At 36.5% G+C, this 25,464-nt stretch overlaps 3 protein-coding genes and 1 non-coding gene across 4 annotated transcripts; 2 read left to right on the forward strand and 2 right to left on the reverse strand.

The window, feature by feature from the left end:
* The first annotated feature begins 572 nt into the window (after positions 1–572).
* Positions 573–5,258, forward strand: LOC110734472 (thioredoxin-like 3-1, chloroplastic). Its single transcript, XM_021914635.1, has 5 exons — positions 573–1,119; positions 1,313–1,387; positions 4,649–4,715; positions 4,824–4,841; positions 4,939–5,258. The coding sequence occupies exons 1-5, from the start codon at positions 815–817 to the stop codon at positions 5,035–5,037; spliced, it is 564 nt and encodes a 187-aa protein (XP_021770327.1). The 5' UTR covers positions 573–814; the 3' UTR covers positions 5,038–5,258.
* Positions 5,259–5,600: 342 nt separating this feature from the next.
* Positions 5,601–5,682, forward strand: TRNAS-GCU. The gene has a single exon. It is a non-coding gene; the product is annotated as a tRNA-Ser (tRNA).
* A 437-nt stretch (positions 5,683–6,119) lies between these two features.
* On the reverse strand, positions 6,120–8,692 carry LOC110734640 (zinc finger MYM-type protein 1-like). Its single transcript, XM_021914796.1, has 2 exons — positions 6,335–8,692; positions 6,120–6,221 (listed from the first exon to the last, which is right to left on the reverse strand). Exons 1-2 carry the CDS (start codon positions 8,690–8,692, stop codon positions 6,120–6,122), a joined length of 2,460 nt encoding a protein of 819 aa, XP_021770488.1.
* Positions 8,693–20,159: 11,467 nt separating this feature from the next.
* LOC110734641 lies at positions 20,160–25,090 on the reverse strand. The gene is made up of 9 exons (XM_021914798.1): positions 24,989–25,090; positions 23,331–23,629; positions 22,843–23,260; positions 22,570–22,800; positions 22,336–22,422; positions 21,720–21,779; positions 21,431–21,599; positions 21,051–21,298; positions 20,160–20,753 (listed from the first exon to the last, which is right to left on the reverse strand). Exons 1-9 carry the CDS (start codon positions 25,088–25,090, stop codon positions 20,160–20,162), a joined length of 2,208 nt encoding a protein of 735 aa, XP_021770490.1.
* Positions 25,091–25,464: the final 374 nt, after the last annotated feature.

A 25,464-nucleotide genomic window follows, 5' to 3' on the forward strand; every position in this document is an offset into this window, starting at 1 on the left:
AGCCATCAAATTGTTAATTTTGTAAAAATTAAAACACCACACAACCCACCCGACCCTAACCCACGAACCCACCCGACCCTAACCCACAAACCCACCCGACCCTAATCCACCTAACCCACAAACCCACCCGACCCTAACCCACTAACCCACCCGACCCTAACCCACCTAACCCACAAACCCACCCGACCCTAACCCACTAACCCACCCTTCGACCCACCCTAACTCACTAACCCACCTTGACCCGTCTAACCCACGAACCTAGCTCGACCCACCCATGACCCGTCTAACCCACAAACCCAGCTCGACCCACCCACGATCCGTCTAACCCACAAACCCAGCTCGACCCACCCACGACTCGTCTAACCCACGAACCTAACCCTGGTGTGTCCAACTTCTCCGACCCAACCCACGACCCGGCCCACCCTACCCTACGTGTGTCGTGCCGTGTGTCATGAAACCCCAACCCGCGACCCACCTAACCCTAACCCAGCTCGCACGACTCGCACGGTGGACACCTCTACCCCTAGCAATCTAACATTAACTCTATATCACTTGATTGACTTCCAAAGTTCCAACTCACATTCCGGATAAGCTTTTACTCAATTTTATATTTCTTGACAAAACGCCTATAATTAAAGCACACAAAAATCTCCATTGATATTCCAAAGTCCTCATTTTGCATCCCCTTTTAACCAGTAAATGAAGCATTTTACATGCTTTACTCAGTCAGTCAACCTTAAAACTATGATAACCCATTAACACCTACCTTTCAAACAAGATAAAAAATCTAAACCCCATTTCAAAAATTTCTAGTATGTCTGTTTTAGCTCCAAATTCTCAAATATTTTACCGATTTTCACACCCAAAAGATCAATTTCCACAAAAATGGAGTAATGGGTGGTGTTTATTTCTTGTAAAAAATTCTGGGTTTGGATTAAAAGACCAAAAAAACGGCATAGATGGTAGAAATTTGAAGAAAAGAGAGATTATGGCGCATGCTGCTTGGCCAGATTTGTCGAGACCTACTACTGTTGAAATGGAATCCATCAAAGATTGTGATCAGCTTGACCAGATTTTACAGCAAGCTAAGGATAATTCTCAACCCGTTATCATTGATTGGTTTGTCATTTTCCACTCTCAAATAAATTTATTAGAAATTTTTTGGAGATTTATGTTTTGTTTTATTGCATTATTTCAATTTATTTTTCTATTTGAATATGGGATTTGGAGTAGTTTATATTAAAAAAAATTACTTGTAGCATACTTTATGCAGTTTTTTTGGGTTTTTGATTAATTTTTTGTTGGATGGTAGGATGGCTAATTGGTGCAGGAAATGCATTTATCTCAAGCCTAAACTGGAAAAAATGGCTGCTGAATATGATACCAAGTAAGAATTTCTATTTTACTCAGAAGAAGTTTAGATTTCTCTATTTGATACGTTAAAATCCCGCTTAAGTTTCGTGCTAAACAGTGTGTATTTGGAAGGTTGCATACATGATATGAATACATTTTTGGATGGTTTTGTCTGCTTGAGGTAGAATCGACAATTAGTGGTGTTTTGCTGTCCTACTTGCTATCTAAGCCTATTTGTTGGTCATGCACTCCTGCAATTTCGTAGTCGTGCACACTTAATTATATTTGTGCTTTATCATACCTCGTAATTAAGAGTGTTTCTGTAACTGATTGTGTTTCTAGACTTTGTTAAATTGACATACACCTACAATTTCTTGTACATAATAGATTGTTATTTATAGCAGATAACTTCATGTCTGTATGGTGGGGGCAGCAGTAGGACGCCTATGCTCATTAAAGGCTGTAATAATATTTATAGAATAACATGATTTAAGCATTGCTTATGAGTGTGGTGCTACATCTGCCTTAACTGGAATGCCTACTTAAGCTGTTTTGCTGGCTCCATGGATACTCATTGTGTGACATTTCTTGCACAATCAACTCCCCGATATCAAATTTTATTCATCTTACCCCCCAGGTTTGCCCATATGAGTAAGGTTTGCCATTACTGTGAGAGTAGGATATTGGATAAATAATAGAATCTGTCGTATAGTCCTGCTATGTATTAGTAATAAACTTGTATCTATATCTAAGAATTGAGCTTGCAACTTATTCTCGCTCAGAGAAAGCAGTATCTAGGCCTCTGAATTTCATTAATATTATGGAACACAGTCAAAGAAAAACAACATGATGGAACTAATGTAATGCTAATTGGATTTTGGTGTTTATGAGGATAGCTTGTTCGTTTCATTTGAGCCAACATCCTTCTGTATCAGATGGAAAATAGAAACACCATGATGGAAAATCTTCTTTGGCTGTGAGCTGTATCATATTGTCTATCGTCTAATCATTCTTCTGCTGTGTATCTTTGACTCTTGCAGTTTTAACTCTAGAAAACTGAATTAGGGATCCTTTAAAGATGCAGCAAAGCATTCATATAAATTTTAAAAAGTTTATGTAATCAACAATCCTTGTTGATCATAGATCACCATTGTTCATTTTTAGGCTAAAGCCCCTGAACCTTTTATTTTGCCCTAAGTCGACACTCATATTTGTAGTTTGGCAACTACTTGAATTTCTGATTCTTAAAGGATAAAGATCTCATCTGTCAAAACTCTTCTTTGAGAGTTTTGCTTGTCATCTGCATCTACGCTTCAAAAACTCAAATTTTCCATTTGTATGTGCCTTAGTTAAACAATGTGTAAGTTGATAATGTATCGACAGTTGACTTACTTGCTTCTATCTCATCTTCATCATCCCTGATAACTTATATTTCACTTTCATATGTTTGGTCCGACAAATAAAACAATTTCGTTACCATAATATTTGTTTTATTGTCCATTTGAATTTTAGTTATTTTTAGATTGTAATCCATAATACACTCTGCCTAAGTTTCTGATCAAGCAACTAATTTTCGCCTTTCCAAAATCCATGAATACTACAGGGAGTGTATCCTATGGACTGCATATCATATTATTGTTTGAACATGACTCTATAATCCGAAGTCACCTTGATATCTCAGAATTCTTTTTGATGTCCCCATTTGAACTGGAATTTAAGTCATACGTGAACCTCAAAGGCAAGCTTGCAACATGCATCAGATCAATTTTCAAATTCCTACCAAACTACCCATCAAGCTTCTGTGAAGTCCTGCATCAACCTTGGATATCTCTAACTGTAACAATTATTACATCAGTGATGTTGAGTATTCTATAACCTCATGATTGTAAGCTATAACTTAGTAAGATGACTTTCTCTGATGAGTCATCCAAGCTGCTCCTTTTTTGAGAAGGAATATGCACATAACAAATTGAGGGAACTAATCTAAGATGCTTGACAGGTGATGTTTGTCCACACCAAGCTTTAACAAGAATTTTCCCTGCACAATTTTGTCAGCAACAACTTATTGATCAAGTATATAGAAGTACATATGGCCTCATCCCAGAATTTCTAGGACTATTTCTTTTTAGTACTCATGCACCTACCCGGCTACCTGTCATGCACTCTTGCCCATTTCCTTTTTCTTTAAGGCATGTGGCCAATTGTAAGATGACATTCAAGGGCTTCAACAGTTCAACCTCTCAAAACGTTTTTGAAGTTTGATGAACCGTACTCTTTCAATAATTGGTTCTCTTCAATTTGCAACCACTTTGTTTCCAGCATTTTGATGAATCATGTGACTGTACAAGCACTGTCTATTAGCCACCTCCTTTTGCTTTTATAATATGCTATTGCATTGTCTTCATCATAAAATAAGTAATGCTTCATGTCTGCAATTGAATTGATTCAAGTGGCTAAAGTTATCTTGCTGATTTTGTTCGGCTTGCTTCACTCTGCAAAATTTCTCAATATGGGTAAACTTCTTGCAAAATACGCATTTAGTCTTTCTTTTGAAGTTTAAGTTCTTTTAAACAACAATCTTGCACCTAGTGTTGCTCTCCAAATGGTGCCTCATGGAAGAAGTCCATCTTATCCCTTCAAATCATCATCTGTTTCAGTATTTATATGCTCATTTTTTTTTCACCATTCTGATATGATGATTTTGAGTTGTGCCTTCTTACAAAATCTTGTGTTGAACCTTAATTGTCCTTGCTGAACTTAGCTTCATATGCGTGTAGGGAGCCATAAAAACTCAGTAACAAACTAACAGTATGCTTACTTAAGTCTCTTGGTTTTTTAGTAGAGTTAATTGTTTTGAGAAGGATTATCAACACACCCTATACAAAATTTTATCCACCATAAACTTGCAGTAATTTGTTTAACACATCCGTTGTGAGTCAGTAATTATTCATACTTTCATCTTCTTCCATTTGAATATTCTTAGGCTATCTCCTCAAGTTATTGAGTTTGATTTGTCTCACCATTTCGGTTCCTTAACCTACTCTTGGAAGATGCCCAACAATATTACATGTTCATCAAAAGATTACAAACACATATGTTATGCTTATATATTTTGAACTATATGAACTATCATACAGTAGGTTTATCTCTATAATTCTGTAAGGGTTAGCTTTCTTATACTATATGGCTTTATGCATATGTATGCTGTACTACTGTACTACCAAGATAGAAAATTGTAATTTTAATTTATTTCCTCTTATAATAAACACTCCATTGTCTCCATGTTTTCTTGAAGGGTCAAATTTTACTACGTGGATGTGAACAATGTGCCTCAAGCTCTTGTCAAGCGCGGAAATATTTCAGTGAGACAATTTCCTCTATAATCCATGCTTATTTCTACGGTCACATCCATTTTATTTCTCTCTGACTGTCCTTTAACCATCAATTCCCTATTTTGCATGTTCCATCAGAAAATGCCCACGATCCAGGTGAGTTTGATCAACTTATTCTCAGATTCCAGATAGTTTTGTAATACTGATTAAAGATTCTAAGATATTGAAATGCTAACCTCATTTTTGTTTGCAGCTATGGCTAGACGGAGAAATGAAAGCGGAAGTAATTGGTGGCCATAAAGCTTGGTTAGTTTTGGAAGAGGTGAAGGACATGATCCAGCAGTTCATATAAATCTGCAGACCTCTATCTTAATTACCACAATTTTTTTTTTTTTCAGTTTCTTCAACCTCTATAAATCTTCAGTTTTGTTGGTATATCACTATATTGTATAGAGTCAGTTGAAAGACTACATTTCTTTCCTTGTAAATCAAAAAACAACCAGCGTTATCTTTCTGATTTGCTAACTGTGTACTACTTTTTCAGTTATGCCCAAATTAAGTTCTTATAGTTTATATATCAGTCTATGTGAAGGACTCATTCTAGGCTTAACATGAAGTGAAAAAAGGTAAAGTAATAAAGAGGTGACAAACTTGCAGGGTGGATTGGTTTCGGACTAAGGCAAATTGATTCAAGTCATATTTGATGTCGGATTGGTCATGTATTGGTCTGTTGTCATTCGTTCTGGTAAATTATCCTAAACTCTGTATTAACTATTAGTCGTAACAATTTTTTGGTTTTGAATGAAACCAAGATAAAATTAGAGCAGATCTGCCTAGTTACAGAAAGTAGGTCAATCATATTACCTTTTCGGTGTTTACTATTTATATTTTTTCATTGACTTATTGAATAACTAAGTCGCTTTGGCCGAGTGGTTAAGGCGTGTGCCTGCTAAGTACATGGGGTTTCCCCGCGAGAGTTCGAATCTCTCAGGCGACGTTTTTTTTTTAATTTTAGTTGATTTTTGCATTCAACTAGTTAAGTAGTTACTTATGTCATGTTTAAATACGGAATATGTCTTTGAAATTTTGACGCAAAACATAATCTTTTACTCTTACAAATATTATTCATGAACGTAATATTTTACTTTTTTTTTTTTTTTTAATTTTTTGTATAGGGTCACAATTTAAAGTTTTAACCTGCGTCTTTTATTGAGCCTTAGTACATGCTTGTTTCGGAAATCATCAGTTGGTTGCTTAGATTTGTATGATCAATTTATAGTAATAGCTAAATCAGTGGCGGACCCAGGAATTTCCGACTGGTGGTTCACAATCGATAATCAAGTATGTAAAAAAAAAAAAATTTACCGAACAACCAAATAATAGTACTAAAAAATACATCCAAATATTCAAACAGTACAAAATACAACCAAATGTTCATATAATACTACAAAAGGCAACTAAATAGTAATGCAAACTTATTACAATAGTTCTCGACGAGTTTTCATGTTTTGATATCGATTCATGATATCTTCCATGCTAACATTCAAAAACAAATCATTCTCCAAATAAGTAATTAAACAATCATTCAACATTTGATCTCCCATGCTATTTCGTAGTTTGTCTTTCACTTGCTTCATGCCAGAAAATACCCTTTCCACACTTGCCGTTGCGACAGGAAGAAGCAACACCAACTTCAAAAGTAAATAGACTCTATCATGAGTTTCAGACAATCCCGTTTCAACCAATTTGATTGAAAGCTCACTAAGACCCTTCAAATTCCAAAACCTTTCATCTCCTCTAACAGAACAAATGTAACTCTCAAGTGTATGACCAAAGACTATCAATTCTGAACTTGGAAATTCATTAGGATAGAATTTCGCAAGCTTAATCAATTTTTCCTTGTCAAACTTAGAAAAACGATCCACAAGACTCAAACAAGACATACACACAAGTAGTTCTTTAGTTATTTCGGGAAATCGATTTTCAAGTTCTTGCAATTGAAGATCAATGACACCAAAAAAAACTTCAACTCGAAAATGATGTAAATTAGACACTTGTGGGCATTTACCTCGAAACAACCTCCTCCCGGGAACAACATATTTAGCCTCCATATCTGGAACTGCAATGTCATAGTCACCAATAAAAGAAATGACCTGTTCCATATGAGAATCCCATCCTTCATCTCTCATTTTTTGCAAATTAGTCTTGGTTACATTAACCATGACCATTGCATTCACAATGTCTTGATCGTGCTTTTGTAAGGCCACATTCAAAGCATTTGTTATCGCAAATATACTAACCATCAAGTGTGCCACAAACACAAAATCAAAGGACATCAGAAGATTTGTAAGTGTTTGAGCTCTATTAGAATCTATTGTATCAGATACTTTTGCAATATCCTCAAGAGAACCAAGGATTACAGGGAATAAATCAAGTACATTCAAGATTGTCTTGAAGTGAGATCCCCAACGAGTATCACAAGGTCTACCTAATCCACGTTCTTGATTTAAACCTGAACCCGTTTCAAGTTCACCTAGAGACAAAGCATCCACCACTCTTTGAGCTTGATTTTCACGAAGAAACTCTTTCCTTTTTGGTGAACCCCCCACAAAGTTCAACAGAGGTGCAAGTACATCAACAAATAACCAAGCACAATCTGAATTCTTTTTAGCAAGTGCAACTTGAGTCAATTGAAGTTGGTGAGCAAAGCAGTGGACAAAATAAGCTTCTTTACACTCATTCTCTATAAGAGTCCTAAGGCCATTAATAGAACCTTGCATATTACTTGCCCCATCATAACCCTGACCCCGTACTTGAGAGAAAGACAAAGAATGCTCCATTAATAAGGATTCAATAGCAGTTTTGAGAGTCAAAGAAGCAGTGTTTACAACATGCACAATACCAAGTAAACGCTCACACACTTCTCCCTTTCTATTAACATATCTCAAACAAAGAGCCAATTGTTCCTTGTCAGAAACATCAGCGGACTCATCAGCAAGGATAGAAAACAAACCACCATCAATATCTTCAAGCATTGCTTTAGTTGTCTCTTTTGCACATGCATTTATGATATCTTTTTGGACTTTTGGAGAAGTAAGTTGACAATTACTAGGAGCATTTTTTAAAACAACTTTAGAATATTCAGGGTTACCTTTGGAAATAAGGGATAAAAGTGAAAGAAAGTTACCTCTTCTTAAGGAACTTTCTTTTTCATCATGACCACGGAAAGGCAACCCTTGGAGTAAAAGCCATTGGATTGATTCAATTGAAGCTTCAAGTCGCTTCCTATATGCATTTGTACTCTCAGCGGTTTGTTTTGTCAAGGCTTGTGTGATGCTTGACTTTTGCTTCTTGACCAAATCCATAGCTAACACTGCATTATTATGTGCACTCATGTGCTTACCCACATGTTTTCTTATTAAATCCGATCGATTCCATGATTTGAAACCATCACTAACAAAAGCATTACCTCCAAATGCATTTTCATCCTTGAATAGATAACAAGGGAAACAATAGGCAGCATCCTTTTCCACACTATACTCAAGCCAAGTCCAAGTATCAAACCACTTAGCACAAAAGCGACGGTTTTTGCCAAAAATAGAAGTTTGAGGAAATATAAAGTCTTTGGGCTGACAAGGCTTTCTTTGAATGTAAATTCTTCTCACTAAATCTCTATCATCTTTATGAAATTGACTCATCTTTCTCCTCTTTCCTGGATCTTGTGGAAGATTATCAAATTCATGTTCACTTAATCTTTCACCAAAGATTGGGGCATTAGGAAAACATTGGCCTTGTTCATTTTGAGGGGAATTTTGAGTTGAATAATTAGATGGAGATGAATGTTGTTCACTTTCTTGAGGTGGAGATGTAGTTTGTTCACTTTGTTGAGGTGGAGATATAGTTTGTTCATTTTGTGTTGGATGTGGAAGAGAAGTTGAAGTAGGATTCTTTTTAGCAAAGAAGCTAGTAATGTTTTGCATTTCATTTTGAGTGCGTTTTCTCTTCATTCTGAAAATTGAATGAATAATCAACTAAATCAAACAATATTCCTCAGAAAAATTATTTACAAAGATCATTAGATCATCCAAATAGAAAATTGACAAGATTACAATCCTAACTAATAATTAACAAGCTTAAAATTGACAAGACTAAAATCAACAAACTAATATCTCCACTAATCTATACGACTATACGGAACTTCAAGCTGAATATGCGACTAGCACCACTAAGCACTAACCAATCCACACTGTAATCTAATTATAAATTTATAATCCTCCTTACACAGTTACACTAATAGTTAAATAGTCTAATTGCTGTCTTACACAATGTCCGGCAATACCGGCATCACATATTCACAATTTCAAATAACGACATAAACAGTAAAACAGATAAACTAATAAGTTCAATTTAACAGTCAAAACACAATTTACACAAATAATGCAAATTCAATGAACATTCACCGTATATACTAATTTTAAGAGACAAGTAATGCAAATTTGATCAAAAATTCACAAAAAAAAAAGAATAAATTGATGAACCTACCTTGCCGGACTGCCGTGCCGGAGGCGGCAGGCGCTGATTGAGGCGACTAGGCGAGCAGCGGAGCAGCCAGCAGCACAGCCCGCACATCGAAATAGCGAATTGGCTGAATCAAAGACAAGATTGCGAAGTTTAATAAAATTAACTAAATAGACTGAATTGAATTGAAGATTAGAAATTTTAAATAAAAATTACAAACTTACTCTTTGATGAAGAAGTGAAGAACTGGAGTGGAGAACTGGAGTTGGAGTCTTGGAGATGATTGATGAAGGATTGAAGGCCGAAGGGAAGAGGCGAATTGGCAAAAAGAAGAACTGAAGAAGGCTAGGGCTTGAACTGACTTCGTGATTTGGTCATTTGGGGAAAACTGATTTTAGTTTTTTTTTTTTTTTTTTTTTTTTTTTTTTAAAAAAAAAATAACTTAAAATTTTTTTTTGGGCCTGGTGAGTCACTTGACCCACCAGGTCTAAGCCCAAGTCCGCCACTGGCTAAATACAGAGTAATTTTTATTACTCCATTTTATAATTATGTTAACATTAAGAAGAGACCAACTTTAAAGAAATTCGCTATTCACATTTTTTTTTCCCCCGCGATTTGGCCGAATCAAAACAGGTAAAAATAAATGGTTCAAAAGAAGTCACAATAACGAAACTCTGTAAGTTTGCGGTTTGCCCAAGTAATCAACAACAAATTAAAAACATTAAAAAAGTCCTACCGGGAGTCAAACCCAGGTCGCAGGATGCAAAGTCCAGAGTGCTAACCACTACACCATGGAACCTTTGACATGTTGTATTGTTGTTAAGTATAATCTTAATAAGTCAATAAAATGCCAGAGGGCTTGCTAACGCAAACACAACTCAGGCAAGTACTATTTAAGTGTGCCACACTTTGACATTTTACACTATTTATCATTAGCTTTAAGTTGAATATTTGCTAATACTATCTCTATGGCTTTATGTCATAATTTTTTGCGACAAATGAGTTTGCACGACTTTTAGGCAAAATTTGTTTGTGAATGTTAAATGAAAAATAGTAATGAATGTGATGAACATAAAGATAGAGAAAAATGACAACTAAAAAATGAATGAAAATATTTATTTCACATAATGTATATCAGGTATTTTTAGTAAATGTTGCACATCATAATATGAAATGAAATTAGTATAATTAAACACAAATTCTCCAAAAAAACGGGTGTACGTTAATTTGTTTTAAGACGGTTAAAGTTATCATATAAGTATTTAAAGTTACCCTTTATACTACAAAAGTTATTATTTTTCTAATGATAAAGTTTAGGTATTTTTGACTTTTACCACAAAAAAAAACAAAAAATTATTTTTTACCACCAAAACTTCTAAAACTTTTATTTTACCACCAAAAAAAATTCTAAATTTTTTTTTACCACCTACCGTCAAGATAACCGTTAAATCTAACGGTTTTTAAAAAATTCTACGATTTTCGCGCGCAAAACATGTTGTTCATAGGTTTAGGGGGGCATTAATTGTGGCCCTTTAGGTCCAATTTGAGGTCAGAATTGACAAAAAAAATGATCGAAAGTGCCTCGTTTTGCGTGTTTCACGCAAATTGAGGTGTTTATATAAGAAAAACGAGTCATTTACGATCATTTTTTATCAATTCTGACCTCAAATTGGACCCAAAGGACCAAAATCCTTAAAGACCATGTGTTATGCACGAAAATCGAAGAACTTAAAAAATTCCGTTAGGTTTACCAGTTAGTTCAACAGCAGGTGGTAAAAAACAATTTTTAATTTTTTTTGTGGTAAAATAAAAGTTTTAGAAGTTTTGGTGGTAAAAAACAATTTTTTGTTTTTTTTTTTTTGGTGGTAAAAGTCAAAAATACCTAAATTTTATCTTATAAAAAATTTATAATGTATTAGATCAATCATATTAGCCTTTATAGTATGTAATCATGAATCTATAAGAAATTACAATTATTCAAACCAACGACAAATTAAAAGTTACCCTTCAAGTGGTTAAAGTTACAAAAAGAAAAAAAAATAGTTAAAGTTACCCTAAAACTGACCGTCTTACAATAAAATTAATGTACACCCTCCTTACACAAGACTTTTACATAATTAAATGTTACAGTTTCGTAATAATCGCAACAATTTGACCGACACACATGTCAATGCACAACTTTGACCATTAATCTTTGTAATTATAAATTAGTACTCCTTCCGTCCCTGACGTAGGGTGAACTAGGTCATCTACTAATCCTCCCTAAGGTCACACAAAATTTATAATCACCTAACAAACCTAAATATAAGTATAAAGGTAAGTCAAGGTCGAACCACTAGGAACAGTCAAGTGTTTCCAATGTGCGCCTAAGCTAGGTCGAAGTCGAAGGTGAGGAAATAACACTACTCAACTAACAAAACAAAGAATCAAACAAATAAAAAACTAGAGAATGGGGATCAACAAGTAATTTAAATACTTTTGTAGACTAATGAAAAGAGCTATTTAGAGATGGCAATGGATCGGATTCGGATCGGGTGGAGCTTCACCCGCATCCATCCATCCATTATTCTAATCGCTCCATCCACATCCATCCGTCACCCGCTTCACCTATCATCCATATCCGTTCGTCCATCATCCGCGGATGAAACGGGTGGAGCGGATGACTAATGGATGAGTATTAAAGTGAAAAAAAAACTCACATAAACTCTAATTTCGGTTATTTATACAATAATTTTTTTATTTTATTAATAAAAAAGGAAACAATAACAACATATTGTTTGAAAAATTAATTTCCAACAAAAAAATCAAGTAATTTCTTGCACATTTTATATTTTATTATTAAAATTCTTAGATTAAAAATTTAATATATGTTAAACGGGTGGGTGGGTGGATGATTAGCGGGTGAAAAAAGTATCATCCACACCCGATCCGATCCATCACCCGCTTCATCCGTCACCCGCTTATCATCCATTTATTTAAAGCGGGTGGAGCGAATAGCAGATATCCACTTAATATTGCCATCCCTAGAGCTATCAATTGGAATCAAAGAGCTATCTCCTAATCGTTAAGCTAGGTTTCCTTTATGAATAACAAACTAGGAGAATCACAATTCAAACCAATCAACAATTGCAAATCCTAAATCAAGGATCCTGTCATTAGGATCTACAATGCAATCTAGCATAGTTCTCAAGGCCTAATCAAACTAAGCACATGCAAACTTCCATTAATCAATTTCATCTCAACAATTAAAAAACATAATTCCCAAATTAATCACAATCAATCAATCATACAAGTTTTACCCAAACCCTAGCAAGCAACTACTCACTAACAATCATCATCCAATCCAAACAAGTAATTGAAATCAAGAATCAACAAATATTGAAGAACAACTACACTAATCAAGAATCAATCATCAAAACCAAATCAAACAAACATGAATTTAAAGAAAGCAATAAAGAGGAGAGAGAGTGAGAAATGCTCATTGATAATTGAGAAGATCTTCAATACAATTGTCACTCTTGAATCTTCAATCTCTCAAATCACCATTGAAATCTCTCACTTTCTCTCTCTAAAACTACTCCTAAGCTAGCCTAATCTAGAGAGAGAAGCTCTCAACCTAATCCTAATTATGAGAGAGAAAATAAAATGAAGTCTAAAGTTTTTTACAAAGGGGAAGCCAAAACGTATTTATAATAAAAAGAAATAAAAGAGTAAAATCGCAAAACAGGGCTGCTCAGGCATATTGATCTGCTCGGCCAAGCAAATGCTTATGCCCGAGAATACCCTCTTTTGGCTCGGGTTATTTTCGAAGAAAGAAAACCGCCGCGCCACGGAGGACACTGCCGCGCCACAGCAGCAGGTGCCATGCCACGACAACAAGTACTGCGCCACGGTGCTTGCTGGTGGTGCACGTTGCGAAGCTTGGTGCGAAGAGTTGCTCGGGCATGAAGGGCTGCTTGGCCGAGCACCCTTTGTATGCCCAGCACAGACGCAAATTAATCTTCTTCAATGCTTGGGCATGCATTCTTGCCCAAGTCACTAAGCTTTGACTTCCAACTTGATTTGCTTGCGCTCTAACTTCCCGTACTCAGTTTTGTTGACTTCTAAAGCTCGTGTTGGGCTTCCTCCTCAATATTTGAGCCTCGAAAAATCCCGACTCACCTACAAAACAAGTCAAACAAAACAAAAAGCGAGAGAATAACAAAGAAATGCATAAAATGATAAGAAAGCCATTAAAAACATGCATTTCTCTAAACTCACACACAAGCACGCAAATCAAGCATTATTACCTAAAAACACAACTAAAAAGGCTAAGAAACGAGCATAAAATAAAGAAAAAAACCTACCCTATGAGTGCCATAAATGACACTCATCAGTCCCAGAATACTTGACACAATTCTCATTTTCGTCCGCCCAAAATACTTGACACGTAAATAAATATGGAATTGGACCACTAATAAAAAAAATATTTTCCTATACTTTCTTTGGGACCACAAATCCCAACACCTGATTAAATCCTACATTTTCTCTCTCCTAACTACCCCCCACCTCCCCCACTTTTTGTTTTCTTATAACATAAAAATACAAAGGAAAATCCTTTATATAAACAAATGTTTTAAATGGACCCACTTGTAGTTTTCTTAAACTACGTGTCCACCCCAATGTCTCAAATATTATGGGATAGAGAGAGTAAGAAGTATAAAAGGTTGATATAATGAAAATATACATAAAGACTAATTCAAAAATATATTACATGACAACTTATGCTTTTTATATATTGATTAAAAAAAATATAGTCAAAGTAAGTATATGAATAATGCAAAAGTCAAATTGTTGCGATTATTATTCACGAAGATCTTTTTTTTTTTTTTTTTTTTGAAGTTTAGAGAGCCATGAGGGTGGGTGATGAGAATCGATCCAAAGATCTCTTGGAATCGGAAGGGGAGCTCTAACCACTTGAGTTATACCTCACTCTCTATTAACGAAGATTGTAAATGTGTAATATAGTGCTTAATTATCTACAAGTATATATTCATAATATCAATCTTGTATAATATATTTTTTTTAGTTATCTCATGTTTTGAAATGTTTATTAAGTGAAGCAAAAATGGCTTTTCATATTGTATTTAAAAAGAAGGGAGTTACTATTTGACGAAATAAAAATACTTAGGGCGACATTGTAAATGACCTATATACCCTTATAAATAATCTCTTCCCCCTAATTCAATCTACCTTATACACCACCATCTCCTTCACACTGTTAACCAAGCCACGCTAAAGTCGTATCACCTAATCAAAAGTAATCCCTAAGACCACTAACTAAAATAGATAGGGAAGTAGGGTCGAATCCACAGGGAAACATTGTTCTTTTATTCCTAATTAATTATTATAATCTAAATTATCAAGAAACGAATAAGATTTGAATGAATTAATCTAAGGGAATAACCAATAATAAAAATCCTAGGGTCACAGGCTCACCAATAATTAATACGCCGGGATAAAATATAACAACCAAGAATTAATATTGCAAACATAACATGATTAACAGGCTCTCGCAATTTATTAATCAACATAGATCCATAAGGCTCTCGCAATTGACTAGATCTAAGTTCCTAGTGAAAATAGCCTTTAATATCAAATTAACATCTGCTCAATTCATCAATCCAATATTACTATACTTTTACAATCATATCACATCTTCTTGATTCATAATCCAATTGTATAGAATTAAAACAATTCAATAAGAAATTATTATGCAATATAAATAATCAACCAACACAATTTATCCCTTCATATTAATTATGGATCCCCCTAGAACCCTAGAAATTAACTATTCTCACATAATTAAATCTAAACTAATCAAAGCATATAAAGAAAACATGATTCAAATCAAAGCACAAAATAACAAAGCAATTGAAATCAAAGCAATAAATAAGGCGATAAAAGAGACGAGAAATAATATCGAATGAAGGAAATGTGAAATTGCACTAAAAGGGGAAAACTTGAGTTCAACAAAAATCTTTTTCTAAAATCTCTCTCAAAGTTTAAGAATGAAAATTATAATGTAAAAACATAGCTAATAAAGCTTACAAAAAGAGTTTAAATACTAAACCCAAAAATAACTAAAAGTCCTAAACTCTCCAGGAAAAACACGCGCCCGATCGGGCCAGCCTTTTTTCTCAAACCGCCTTTCTGGGCATCCGCCCGATTGGGCCATAGGTCGTCTGATCGGGCCCGGTATTTTTTCTTATTTTCCTTTGGGCTCCAAACACTTGTGGCCTAATTCCTCTTCCTTGGTCCATTACTTGGACCAATTCCACGAACCAAGCCCTTAGTCACCGAAATAATCACTCTTGGGCTACGAAAGACGATCATGAATGTGAGCATAAGCTTCGATATCTCGTAGTGGCTGGAAAACCATAGAAATTACTGACAAATCCGGAAAATTTCTATTAAACAAATGCCAACTCTACAAAATACTCGAAACCACACATTAGTACTAAAAATAGCCCTGAAGAGCACAAATATGCATAAAAATGACCGTGGAACGGGGGATAATTTATAGTATATAAAACACATATATCAAACTCCCCCAAGCCAAACCCTTGCTTGTCCCTAAGCAAGGCAATGAATCAAACAAATCAAAACTTCACCCCAAATATATTTCAAAACCATGATATAACTCAAAGACAATCCAACAAACATGCATCATAAGCAATCACTCAAATCCATCCAATTACCAATCTTTCCTAACAATTGTCAAGTAGAGCAAACCACAAGAGCATATAGAATTCAAGACTAGTGCTCACACACTCAACTCTCATTTATGTGGCGAGTAAAGGATGTACTCGATCGCTCTCCAACCACCCCTTTATATGTGAACAATGCCCTTCCAACTCATGCACTCGTGTGTTTAAAAGGCATACACTCAACCTAGTAGTCGACTTGGAATATATCTAATCATTCTTCGCATTGGCAAACAATTACTTTAACATTCACACAACTCTATGCACAAAGGTCGGAAATGTAAGGCTTAGGTAGAGGGTAGGAAACATTTGGGAAAATGTGAGAGCTAAGCCATGCTTAAGCGAGCCAAATCCTAGTAAAACCAAGGTCAAACATAATAATAACCAATCATCTCCAACATAACTCAACGCTACAAAAATTCACCGAATAACCAAACCAATTTCTTCACAATTTTCAACACTTACCATTTCACTCATAAAAATATAACAATGTAGGATTAGAGTGAATCAAACAAACTTTGAACTCTTCTTTTGAACTTGATTTTTTTTTTTCTTTTCTTGAAACTTATTTCTCTTTCTTTTCTTTTGAGCAACCTTCATTAGAACACTTGAACATTGAAACAATTTTTTTACTTTTGCTCTTCTTTTTTTCTTTTGATATCACATTGGAATTTTTTCAACTTTGAACAACAATTTCTCATTTTTTTTTCCAAACACAACATCAAAAGAATAAATTACTCCTCTTATTCACCCACATTGTGCAATTTATGCGCACACTACAATTCCCTCACCTCACTAACTAATAGCTCCCCTAAGCCAAGCTTGGGACTAGTAACCAATGGCGAAAAATAGGCTTGTAATGTGGCTAAATAAACAATGAAAAGTCAAGGCAACAACATGGGTAGCAAGAAGGGAACAAATGTATCTAAAATTGTCTGAAAACCACCTAAAAGAACAAACGCCTTCATCCTCCCCATTGTGCATAATAGTGAATCATATAAACATTACTCATAGTTAAAAATCAATACTCAACTTCATTGATATACCAGAAACTAATACACATTCCTTACCAAAAACAACTAGTCAAGCACTATATTCACAAGTAGTTGGGAAAAATTGACGCATGTTAAAATTTCAAGGCAATCAAACATCAAATCATGACCAACTAATCCACAATGTTCATTATCAATAACCAAGAGTCAAAACAATTTTCATCAAGAGGCACAGGGAAGCATGATATATCTTTTCATTGGAATGTATTTTTGGATTTTTTTTTTTTGAAAGCATTAAATCTAACCTAAGAAAGCAATAAAATAGAGAAGAGAGAAAGAATACCATATATACAAAACCATCTTCCCCCAAGCCAAATCAAGCAATGCCCTCATTGACTTGGGAGTGTAGCTACGAAAAGCTACTCCTCATCATCATCATCCGCATCCATCCTAGCATAGCCACTACCACCTCCATGGCTAGAACCGGCACCTCCATGACTCGAACTACCTGCAAAATAATTAGGATCCACATTCCCACCTAACCCTCCAAAAGGAACATCGGCCCCATGACCATGGACAGAAGAGTAGTCCACATAAAAACAATAAACAGTAGGGGCGATGTACCCTCCTTGGGGAGGTTGAAACCAATCGGGAAGCATAGCTTCGGGGGAAATAGCACCTCGACGTGCATAATCATCATACATGGGATATAAACCTCTCCCTAGGTTTCGCTCAACATACCCAACCCTCCTATCAAGTGACCCCATCCTTCTATCAAGGGATTGAACCATTCCCTCTAGCTTTCCTTGCCCTCTCTCAATCCTATAAAGATGGCCCCTAAAAGCCGAGAAGTCATATGGTGCATTAGGATCAATGTTATAGTCATGAGAAGAGGAGGGGATGTCTTGCATGTAAGGTTGGGGTTGGGGTTCAAAATGAGATGGAGGTTGAGGTTGGAATTGTGGTGGAGTTTGGGGAGTTTCTTTAGCTTCTCCTTCATTGTCAATAATGTAGGTGTAAGAAGTCTTACCCCTATCAAACTTAATCATAGTAGGGTTAGGCAGTTTGAAAGCTCGGTCTCTCTTACTCGGTTCTCTATGGACTATCCACCACAACTCATTAGGCCGACTCACACCATGGGTAGGTTGAACCCAATTAATCCCTCCTAAGTAGCTAAGTTCCATCAAAGTACTCCCATCCACCCTCCTATGGTCATTAGGCCCAAACCCCAACAATTTAACCGGAATGTGGGTCACCAACCCACCAAAGTAAATAGGGGTTCTCGCCCTTGAAATCTCGGAAGCCTTAGCACTACGTTGGAAATTTTGGGCCATTTTTAATGGGATGTTAAGCTTCCCATACTCGGGGTACAAATAGGAGGCTAAGAGTTCTAGTTAATTGCCCCTAACGTTAGCCAATTCATGCCTCCCAAAGATTGTGAGGCCTACAAATCGTTGCCAAAACTTTGGCACGGGGTGATGAATAATGGTGCCCTTAGCATGTTGGAGGCTCTCTAAAACCTCTCCCGTGAGAGCCATGTAAACCTCACCATTAAAGTCCCTCGGTGGAGTGGGTAATCTATCGGATTTCAACTCAAACAATTTACCAAAATCTTTCAAAGACAATCTCACATCATTATTTAACAAACGAAATTGAACATGAAAAGCATTTGATTTCGATTTTTTCAAGCTAAAAGTAGAAATAAACTCTACCGTTGGATAATCATAAGTATCAGAATGCATATCAAAGAAGCTAGTCATGCCAATACCCTTAAACAGTTTCTCTACTTGTTTAACTATTCCCATATTAATCAAAGTAGGATGATGAACAAAACGGGTAGCGATTACCTACCTAGAGATGAGATTGAGAATCCTTTGCTTTTGTTCTTGGCTTGTAACCGCCACCTTCTCTCATCCATTGATTAAAAGCTCCGGGTCAACCATGGGTGTAGTTGGTTGCCTTGATTGCTCTCCTATTTGTCCTCTTGATCTTTTTGTAGCCATTTGGAAGATGATTAATGAAGAACTTGAGATTTTCTCTCTCTAGGGTTTCCTAAAAGTGTAAGAAAAAGAGAAATTAGGTGGGAAATGTAGAAGAATGTGAGAGGATTCAAAATATGGTAAAATCTTTGAGGTTTAATGAAAGAATTGGAAGAGATCTTGATTAAAAAACGGAGTTAAAGGTTTGAAAATGGAGTTTAGAGAGAGAAAGTGAAGGTGAAAGAGATGAAGGAAAGAAGAAAATAAAAGAAAGAAGGAGAAAAAGATAATAAGGTGATACGAGTAAAAAGTCGCACCAAATCGGGCAGCCCTTTGCCCAAAGGAAAGGGATTCTAGAATCTCGCTTGAGCGCCCGATAAGGCGGGCTCCTAGCCTCGATAGCTCACTCGATCAGGCGAGCTTCGCCCGGAATATCTTTTGAGATAGCTCGATTTTCCAAGCCCGATCGGGCGAGCTCCCATTCTTTTTCTTCGTCTTTTTGTGCCCCCGATCGGGAGGCTTTGCTCGATCGAGTGGATTTCAGCCCAAATTTTTCTTTCCTTGCGCGCCCAATCGGGCGGATTTCTTTGAGTTTTTAGCTTTACTTGCGCGCCCAATCGAGCGAACTCCGCCTAATTGGGCCACTGCCCAATTCGGATTTGTGATATTCTTTGACTTTTTCTCGTTAAATCTCCCTACTTCATGGCTCAAAATCTGCACAACTTACTTCACACATGTAAAATTTTCACTCTCCTCACCCCTCAAAAAATAAATAAATAAAGAAAAACTAGTTTAGAAAGCATTAAGTACGGGTTGCCTCCTGTAAAGCGCTGGTTTTTTAAGGTCCCACACGACCTTTGTACCTTAGCTCTAATATGAGAGGGGAGTTAGGTGGATTCCCTCCACCACTCCAACAATTGCTCCTTCATGGTACACCTTCAATCGTTGACCATTGACCTTGAACTCCTCACCTTTGTCGTTCAATTGCTCAACCGAACCAAATTTATTCACCTTAGTGACAATAAAGGGACCTGAACACCTAGACTTTAGCTTTCCTAGGAAGAGCTTGAGTCTAAAGTTAAATAATAGAACCTTGTCTCCCGGTGCGAACTCTCTTGGTAGGATCTTCTTGTCGTGCCACTTCTTGGTTTTCTCCTTGTAAATTCGCGCACTGTCATACGCTAACAATCTAAAATCATCCAACTCATTTAGTTGGAGAAATCTTTTCTCACCCACAACCTAAGAATCCATATTAAGCTCCTTGATTTCCCAAAAAGCTTTGCACTCCAATTCCACGGGAAGATGACTTGCCTTACCGTACACTACTCTATAAGGATAAGTACCAATTGGTGTTTTGAATGCGGTCCTGTACGCCCAAATTGTGTCATCTAGCTTCATACTCCAATCCTTCCTTGACTTAGCTACCACTTTTTCTAGAATCGACTTGATTTCTCGATTGGAGACCTCAACTTGACCACTTGTTTGAGGATGATAACTAAGTCTGGTCCTATGGTAGACTCCATACTTCTTTAAAAGGTTTTCCAATTGTCTTTCATGGAAGTGAGAACCTCCATCACTAATGATAGCTCGTGGGACACCAAATCTTGGAAATATGGTCTTCTTGAAAAGTTTCATGCCCACCTTGGCATCATTTGTTGGTGAAGCAATGGCCTCGACCCATTTAGACACATAATCAATGGCCACGAGTATGTAACAATTCCCATTGGAAGATGGGAATGGTCCCATATAGTCAATACCCCAAACATCAAAAATTTCATTTTCAAGTATCCTAGGTTGGGGCATCTCGTGCCTCCTCGAAATATTGTCGGTCCTCTGGCAAGAATCACAAGACATTATGAATAACTACGGATCCTTGAACATAGTAGGCCAAAAGAATCCTGACTCATTAAGCTTGGCTACGGTTTTAGAAGGGCCATGATGCCCACCATATGGAGAGTTGTGGCAAAGTTGTAGGATGTCGTTCACTTCCCATTTGGGGACACACCTGCGAAATAGTCCATCTGCACACTCACGAAACAAAAAAGGATCATCCTAAAAATAATATTTAACATCATGGAGAAACCTTTTCTTTTGTTGATTGGACATATCTAGAGGTAGTATACCGCCTACCAAATAATTGGCATAATCAGCATACCAAGGTCCCTGTGACACAACTGCAAGGAGATTATCGTCAAGAAGGTAATCATATATAGGTGTAGAATCCTTACCTCCATCATTTGTGATCCTAGACAAGTGGTCTGCAACTACATTCTCCGCTCCCTTTTTGTCTCTAATTTCAAAGTCGAAGTCTTGGAGCGAGAGCACCCAACGAACAAGTCTGGGCTTGGTCTCTCCCTTGGCAATGAGATACTTCAATGCTACAAGGTCAGTAAAAACAATAATTTTATAACCAACCAAGTATGATCTAAATTTCTCTAGGGCATAAATCACAGCAAGAAACTTCTTCTATGTGGTGGCATAGTTAACTTGAGCCTCATCCAAAGTTTTACTTGCATAATAAATAGCATGCAAAACTTTGTCCTTCCTTTGGCATAGCACGGTGCCTGCTGCATAATCACTCGCGTTACACATGATCTTGAATGGAAGGTTCCAATCCGAAGCACATATGATAGGAGCCAAAATTAAAGCCTTCTTAATCCTGTTAAAAGACTCAAGACACTGGTCAGTAAAAACAAATAGAGCATCCTTAAGTAAAAGTTGGGTTAGTGGTTTAGCAATTTTAGAAAAATCCTTGATGAAGCGACGATAAAACCCCGCATGACCAAGGAAACTCCTTACCCCTTTAACATTCACTGGTGGGGGTAATTGCTCAATCACTTCTACCTTTGCTTTGTCCACCTGTATACCCTGATAAAAAACAATGTGACCTAGGACTACACCTTGTGTCACCATGAAGTGACATTTTTCCCAATTTAAAACCAAATTGCATTCTTCACACCTTTTCAAAACTTTAGTGAGGTTAGCTAGACAAACACCAAATGAGGATCCATACACGCTAAAACCATTCATAAAGACCTATAATACACTCTATAAATTCATAACAGATGCTCATCATACAACGCTGAAAAGTAGCAGGTGCATTACATAATCCAAAGGGCATCCTACGATAAGCAAAAGTACCATAAGGACATGTAAATGTGGTTTTCTCCTGATCGTATGGGTGAATTGGGATTTGAAAGAATCCCGAATACCCATCCAAATAACAGAAAAAATTATGATTAGCTAACCTTTCCAACATTTGGTCAATAAAGAGATGGGGAAAGTGATCCTTCTTAGTGGCGGTATTTAATCTACGATAATCAATGCACATCCGCCATCCTGTTACAGTTCTAGTGGGAATCAATTTATTTTTATCATTTTTAATTACTGTCATCCCACCCTTTTTAGGAACTACCTGAACAGGACTTACCCACTTTGAGTTAGAGATAGGATAAATAATACCTGCATCAAGTAGCTTCATAACCTCCCTTTTTACAACTTCCTGCATATTAGGATTCAACCTCCTTTGTGGTTAAATGCATGGCTTGTGATTGTCTTCTAGGTGTATCCCGTGCATACAAAAGTCAGGGCTAATACCCTTTAGATCATCAATATTGTACCCATTTTCCCTTTTGCGGGTTCAAAGAACCTCTAGAAGTTGGGAAGTTTGGGGGTCATCGAGTGCAATACTAATGATCACAGGGTGCAGTTTTTGCTCATCAATAAATACATATTTTAAATGTGAAGGAAGAGGTTTAAGTTCAGGTTTCTTTACCTCTGCAAAGTACAATTCCTGAATTAAATTTTCTACCTTATCATTCTCATCAGGGCTAAGTTGCTCATTCACTAGAGCTTGCTCAATTTCATCCACCTCTCTAACCTATATGCCAGCATCCCCTACAGTAAAATCACAATATAGTACTTCCTCTAAGGGGTCTCGGGTGAGAACTTGGGGTAAGCTATCATGGCATATAATATCAATAACATCAATACTGCAGCATTTTTCCTCTAGCATAGGTCCTTTCATAACTCTCCCTAAATTGAAGGTGATGTTAACATCCCCTATAGAAAGAATGAGTTTTCCATTTTTAACTTCAATTATGGCCCCTGCAATGTGAGGGAAAGGTCTTCCTAAAATAATAGGAATTTGTGTATCTTCAGCCATGTCTAAAATAACAAAATCAACAGGGATAAAAAATTTACCAACCCTAATAGGAACATCATTTAGAATACCTAAAGGGTATTTAACAGAACGATTTGCCATTTGCAAGGTAATATTAGTAACTTTTAAATCACCCATATTAAGCTTTGAACACACAGATGATGGCATTACACTAAAACTAGCACCCAAATCACAAAATGCTTTATCAATGAAAACATTTCCGATATGACAAGGTATAGAGAAACTACCAGGATCCTTTTAATTTGGGTGCAGATTTGCTTTGTAGTAATGCACTACATTCTTCAGTAAAAGCTACAGTCTCTACCTCATTAAAGGCTCTCTTCCTAGCCAAAATATCTTTCATGAGTTTAGCATATGCAAGAACCTGTGTGATTAAATCAATGAAAGGAACCGTTACCTGCAAATTCTTAACAACCTCCAAGAACTTACCAAACTGCTTATCCAACTTATTCTTTAGATATCTTTTTGAGAATGTAAGTTGGATAGTGGGGCTCTGCACATCTCCACTCTTGTCTTGAGTTTTACCCTGCAAAGATTTATCAGAAGAGTTAGTTTTATCCTAGGGCCCTGTAGGGCTAGTAACAATACCATTTGATATAACAGAATCAGGATTACCATTTTTTGTTATAATAGGTTCATCATCTTTGGGCATGGAGGGCCCATCATAGTGTGAACCACTTCTCAGGGTAATTGCATTAGCATGATCTGTAGGTTGTACTGGCTGCGATGGAAGAGCTCCGTGCTGGCAAGTTTGCAGAGTAGAGAAAATTTGCGCAATTTGATTATCTATGATTTTATTATGTGCTAGGATCGAATCAATTTGTGCATCCCTACTCTGCATCTGATTCTACATATTATCTAACATTGTTTTAATTTCTAATAGGGCAGGGTCAGTAGATGGAGGAGGAGTTTGTGGTTGGGTCCTCTGGTTAGGAGGTTGGTAATATTTTTTTGTGGTTGATGTGGGGTTTGCTGTTGTGGTTGTTGTGGAGGTGAAGGGTTTAGCACATTAGTACTCCGGTAGGTAAGATTTAGATGGTTTCGGAGACCAGATTATAAGTCTTAGAGTATGGGTTATTTTGCCTATAGGCTTGGAAGGCATTAACTTGCTCCATGGAACTCCTACAATCTTGTGCTCAATGACCTACAATTCCACAATTTTCACAAAAAGCATTGTTAGTATTATTGACAGCAGAAACATTAACCATGGAAGCAGGAATAGCAGTACTAATATTATCTAATTTCTGACAAATAAAGGTTAATTGAGCTTGCACAAAGGATACGGAATCGACATTATGTTTCCCTTTGTTTGCAAAGCCTCTAGGATTCCCATATTGGGAATTATGAATTACCATCTCTTCTATAACTGTTCTTGCTACATCTTCTTGAAGATTCATAAATCTTCCATTAGCTGTTGAGTCTAGGATTGATGTGGATGAATTTCCAAGCCCGTTTTAGAAGGCTTGGATTATCTGCCACTGTGCTAGCCCATGATGGGGACATTCTCTTTGCAAATCCTTAAATCTTTCCTAAGCTTCATATAAAGACTCATCAGCTTCTTGGGCAAAATTTTGGATCGAACTCCTTAACAAAGCTATCCTTTCTGCAGGGTAATATTTATTATAGAAATTCATAGCAAGAGAAATCTATTCAGTAATACCAAGGGCAATCCTATTCAATCCATTATACCACAATTTCGCTAACCACATAAAGAAAAGGGGTAAAAAATCTCCCTGATTTGCTCCTGCTTGACCCCAGCTTGTCTGATGGTGTTGCAATATTGGCAGAAGTCTAAAGTATGAAGATTTTGATCTTTACCCTTAGCTCCGCTGAATTGCTTCTTTTCGATCATAGTAATAAACTGGGGTTTAATCTCGAATTATACTCTTTCGAGATTTGGTGTAGGAGCAAGATGTGGGAAATCTGTCAGGGATGGCTGCGAATAATCTTTTAGCTTGCGAGGTGGTGGTGGTGGCGGATTCGCCATCTCTGATTCTGGTTCTGAAGAAACTTCTATGTCGCTAGAATCAGATAAAGGTTCCAAAGGTGTATTACCCTCGGAAGTAGCTCGTACTTGTCTGAAAAGATTCTTCTATCTATGAAATGAACGTTCGATTTCAGGATCGAATGGAATGTAACCCAATCTAGAACTCCTGGGCATAAACACAGAACTAAACAAACAAATTAAATATGAGAAAATATCTCAAAGACCTTGCGTTCTCTGAGACGAAAGAAAATAATCTAGACTACAAAAATAATCAGAAATAAAAATAAAACCGTTTCCCCGGCAACGACGCCAAAAATTTGACAGGCTAAAGTCGTATCACCTAATCAAAAGTAATTCCTAAGACCACTAATTAA

Source organism: Chenopodium quinoa, unplaced genomic scaffold, assembly GCF_001683475.1.
Source record: "Chenopodium quinoa cultivar QQ74 unplaced genomic scaffold, ASM168347v1, whole genome shotgun sequence".
Taxonomy (NCBI): Eukaryota; Viridiplantae; Streptophyta; class Magnoliopsida; order Caryophyllales; family Amaranthaceae; genus Chenopodium; species Chenopodium quinoa.

What these genes read in the sequence shown, in the direction of transcription:
- LOC110734472 (XM_021914635.1), top strand. Translation starts at nt 815, where the DNA reads ATGTCTGTTTTAGCTCCAAATTCTCAAATATTTTACCGATTTTCACAC. An exon ending in CAACCCGTTATCATTGATTG is followed by an intron (nt 1,120 to 1,312) that starts GTTTGTCATTTT and finishes GTTGGATGGTAG; the next exon opens with GATGGCTAATTGGTGCAGGA. An exon ending in GCTGCTGAATATGATACCAA is followed by an intron (nt 1,388 to 4,648) that starts GTAAGAATTTCT and finishes GTTTTCTTGAAG; the next exon opens with GGTCAAATTTTACTACGTGG.
- LOC110734641 (XM_021914798.1), bottom strand. Translation starts at nt 25,090, where the DNA reads ATGGCGAATCCGCCACCACCACCACCTCGCAAGCTAAAAGATTATTCG. An exon ending in CCCGAGACCCCTTAGAGGAA is followed by an intron (nt 22,801 to 22,842) that starts GTACTATATTGT and finishes GCTGGCATATAG; the next exon opens with GTTAGAGAGGTGGATGAAAT. An exon ending in CACCAGTGAATGTTAAAGGG is followed by an intron (nt 21,600 to 21,719) that starts GTAAGGAGTTTC and finishes TTTACTGACCAG; the next exon opens with TGTCTTGAGTCTTTTAACAG.
- LOC110734640 (XM_021914796.1), bottom strand. Translation starts at nt 8,692, where the DNA reads ATGAAGAGAAAACGCACTCAAAATGAAATGCAAAACATTACTAGCTTC. An exon ending in CAACGGCAAGTGTGGAAAGG is followed by an intron (nt 6,222 to 6,334) that starts GTATTTTCTGGC and finishes TTTGAATGTTAG; the next exon opens with CATGGAAGATATCATGAATC.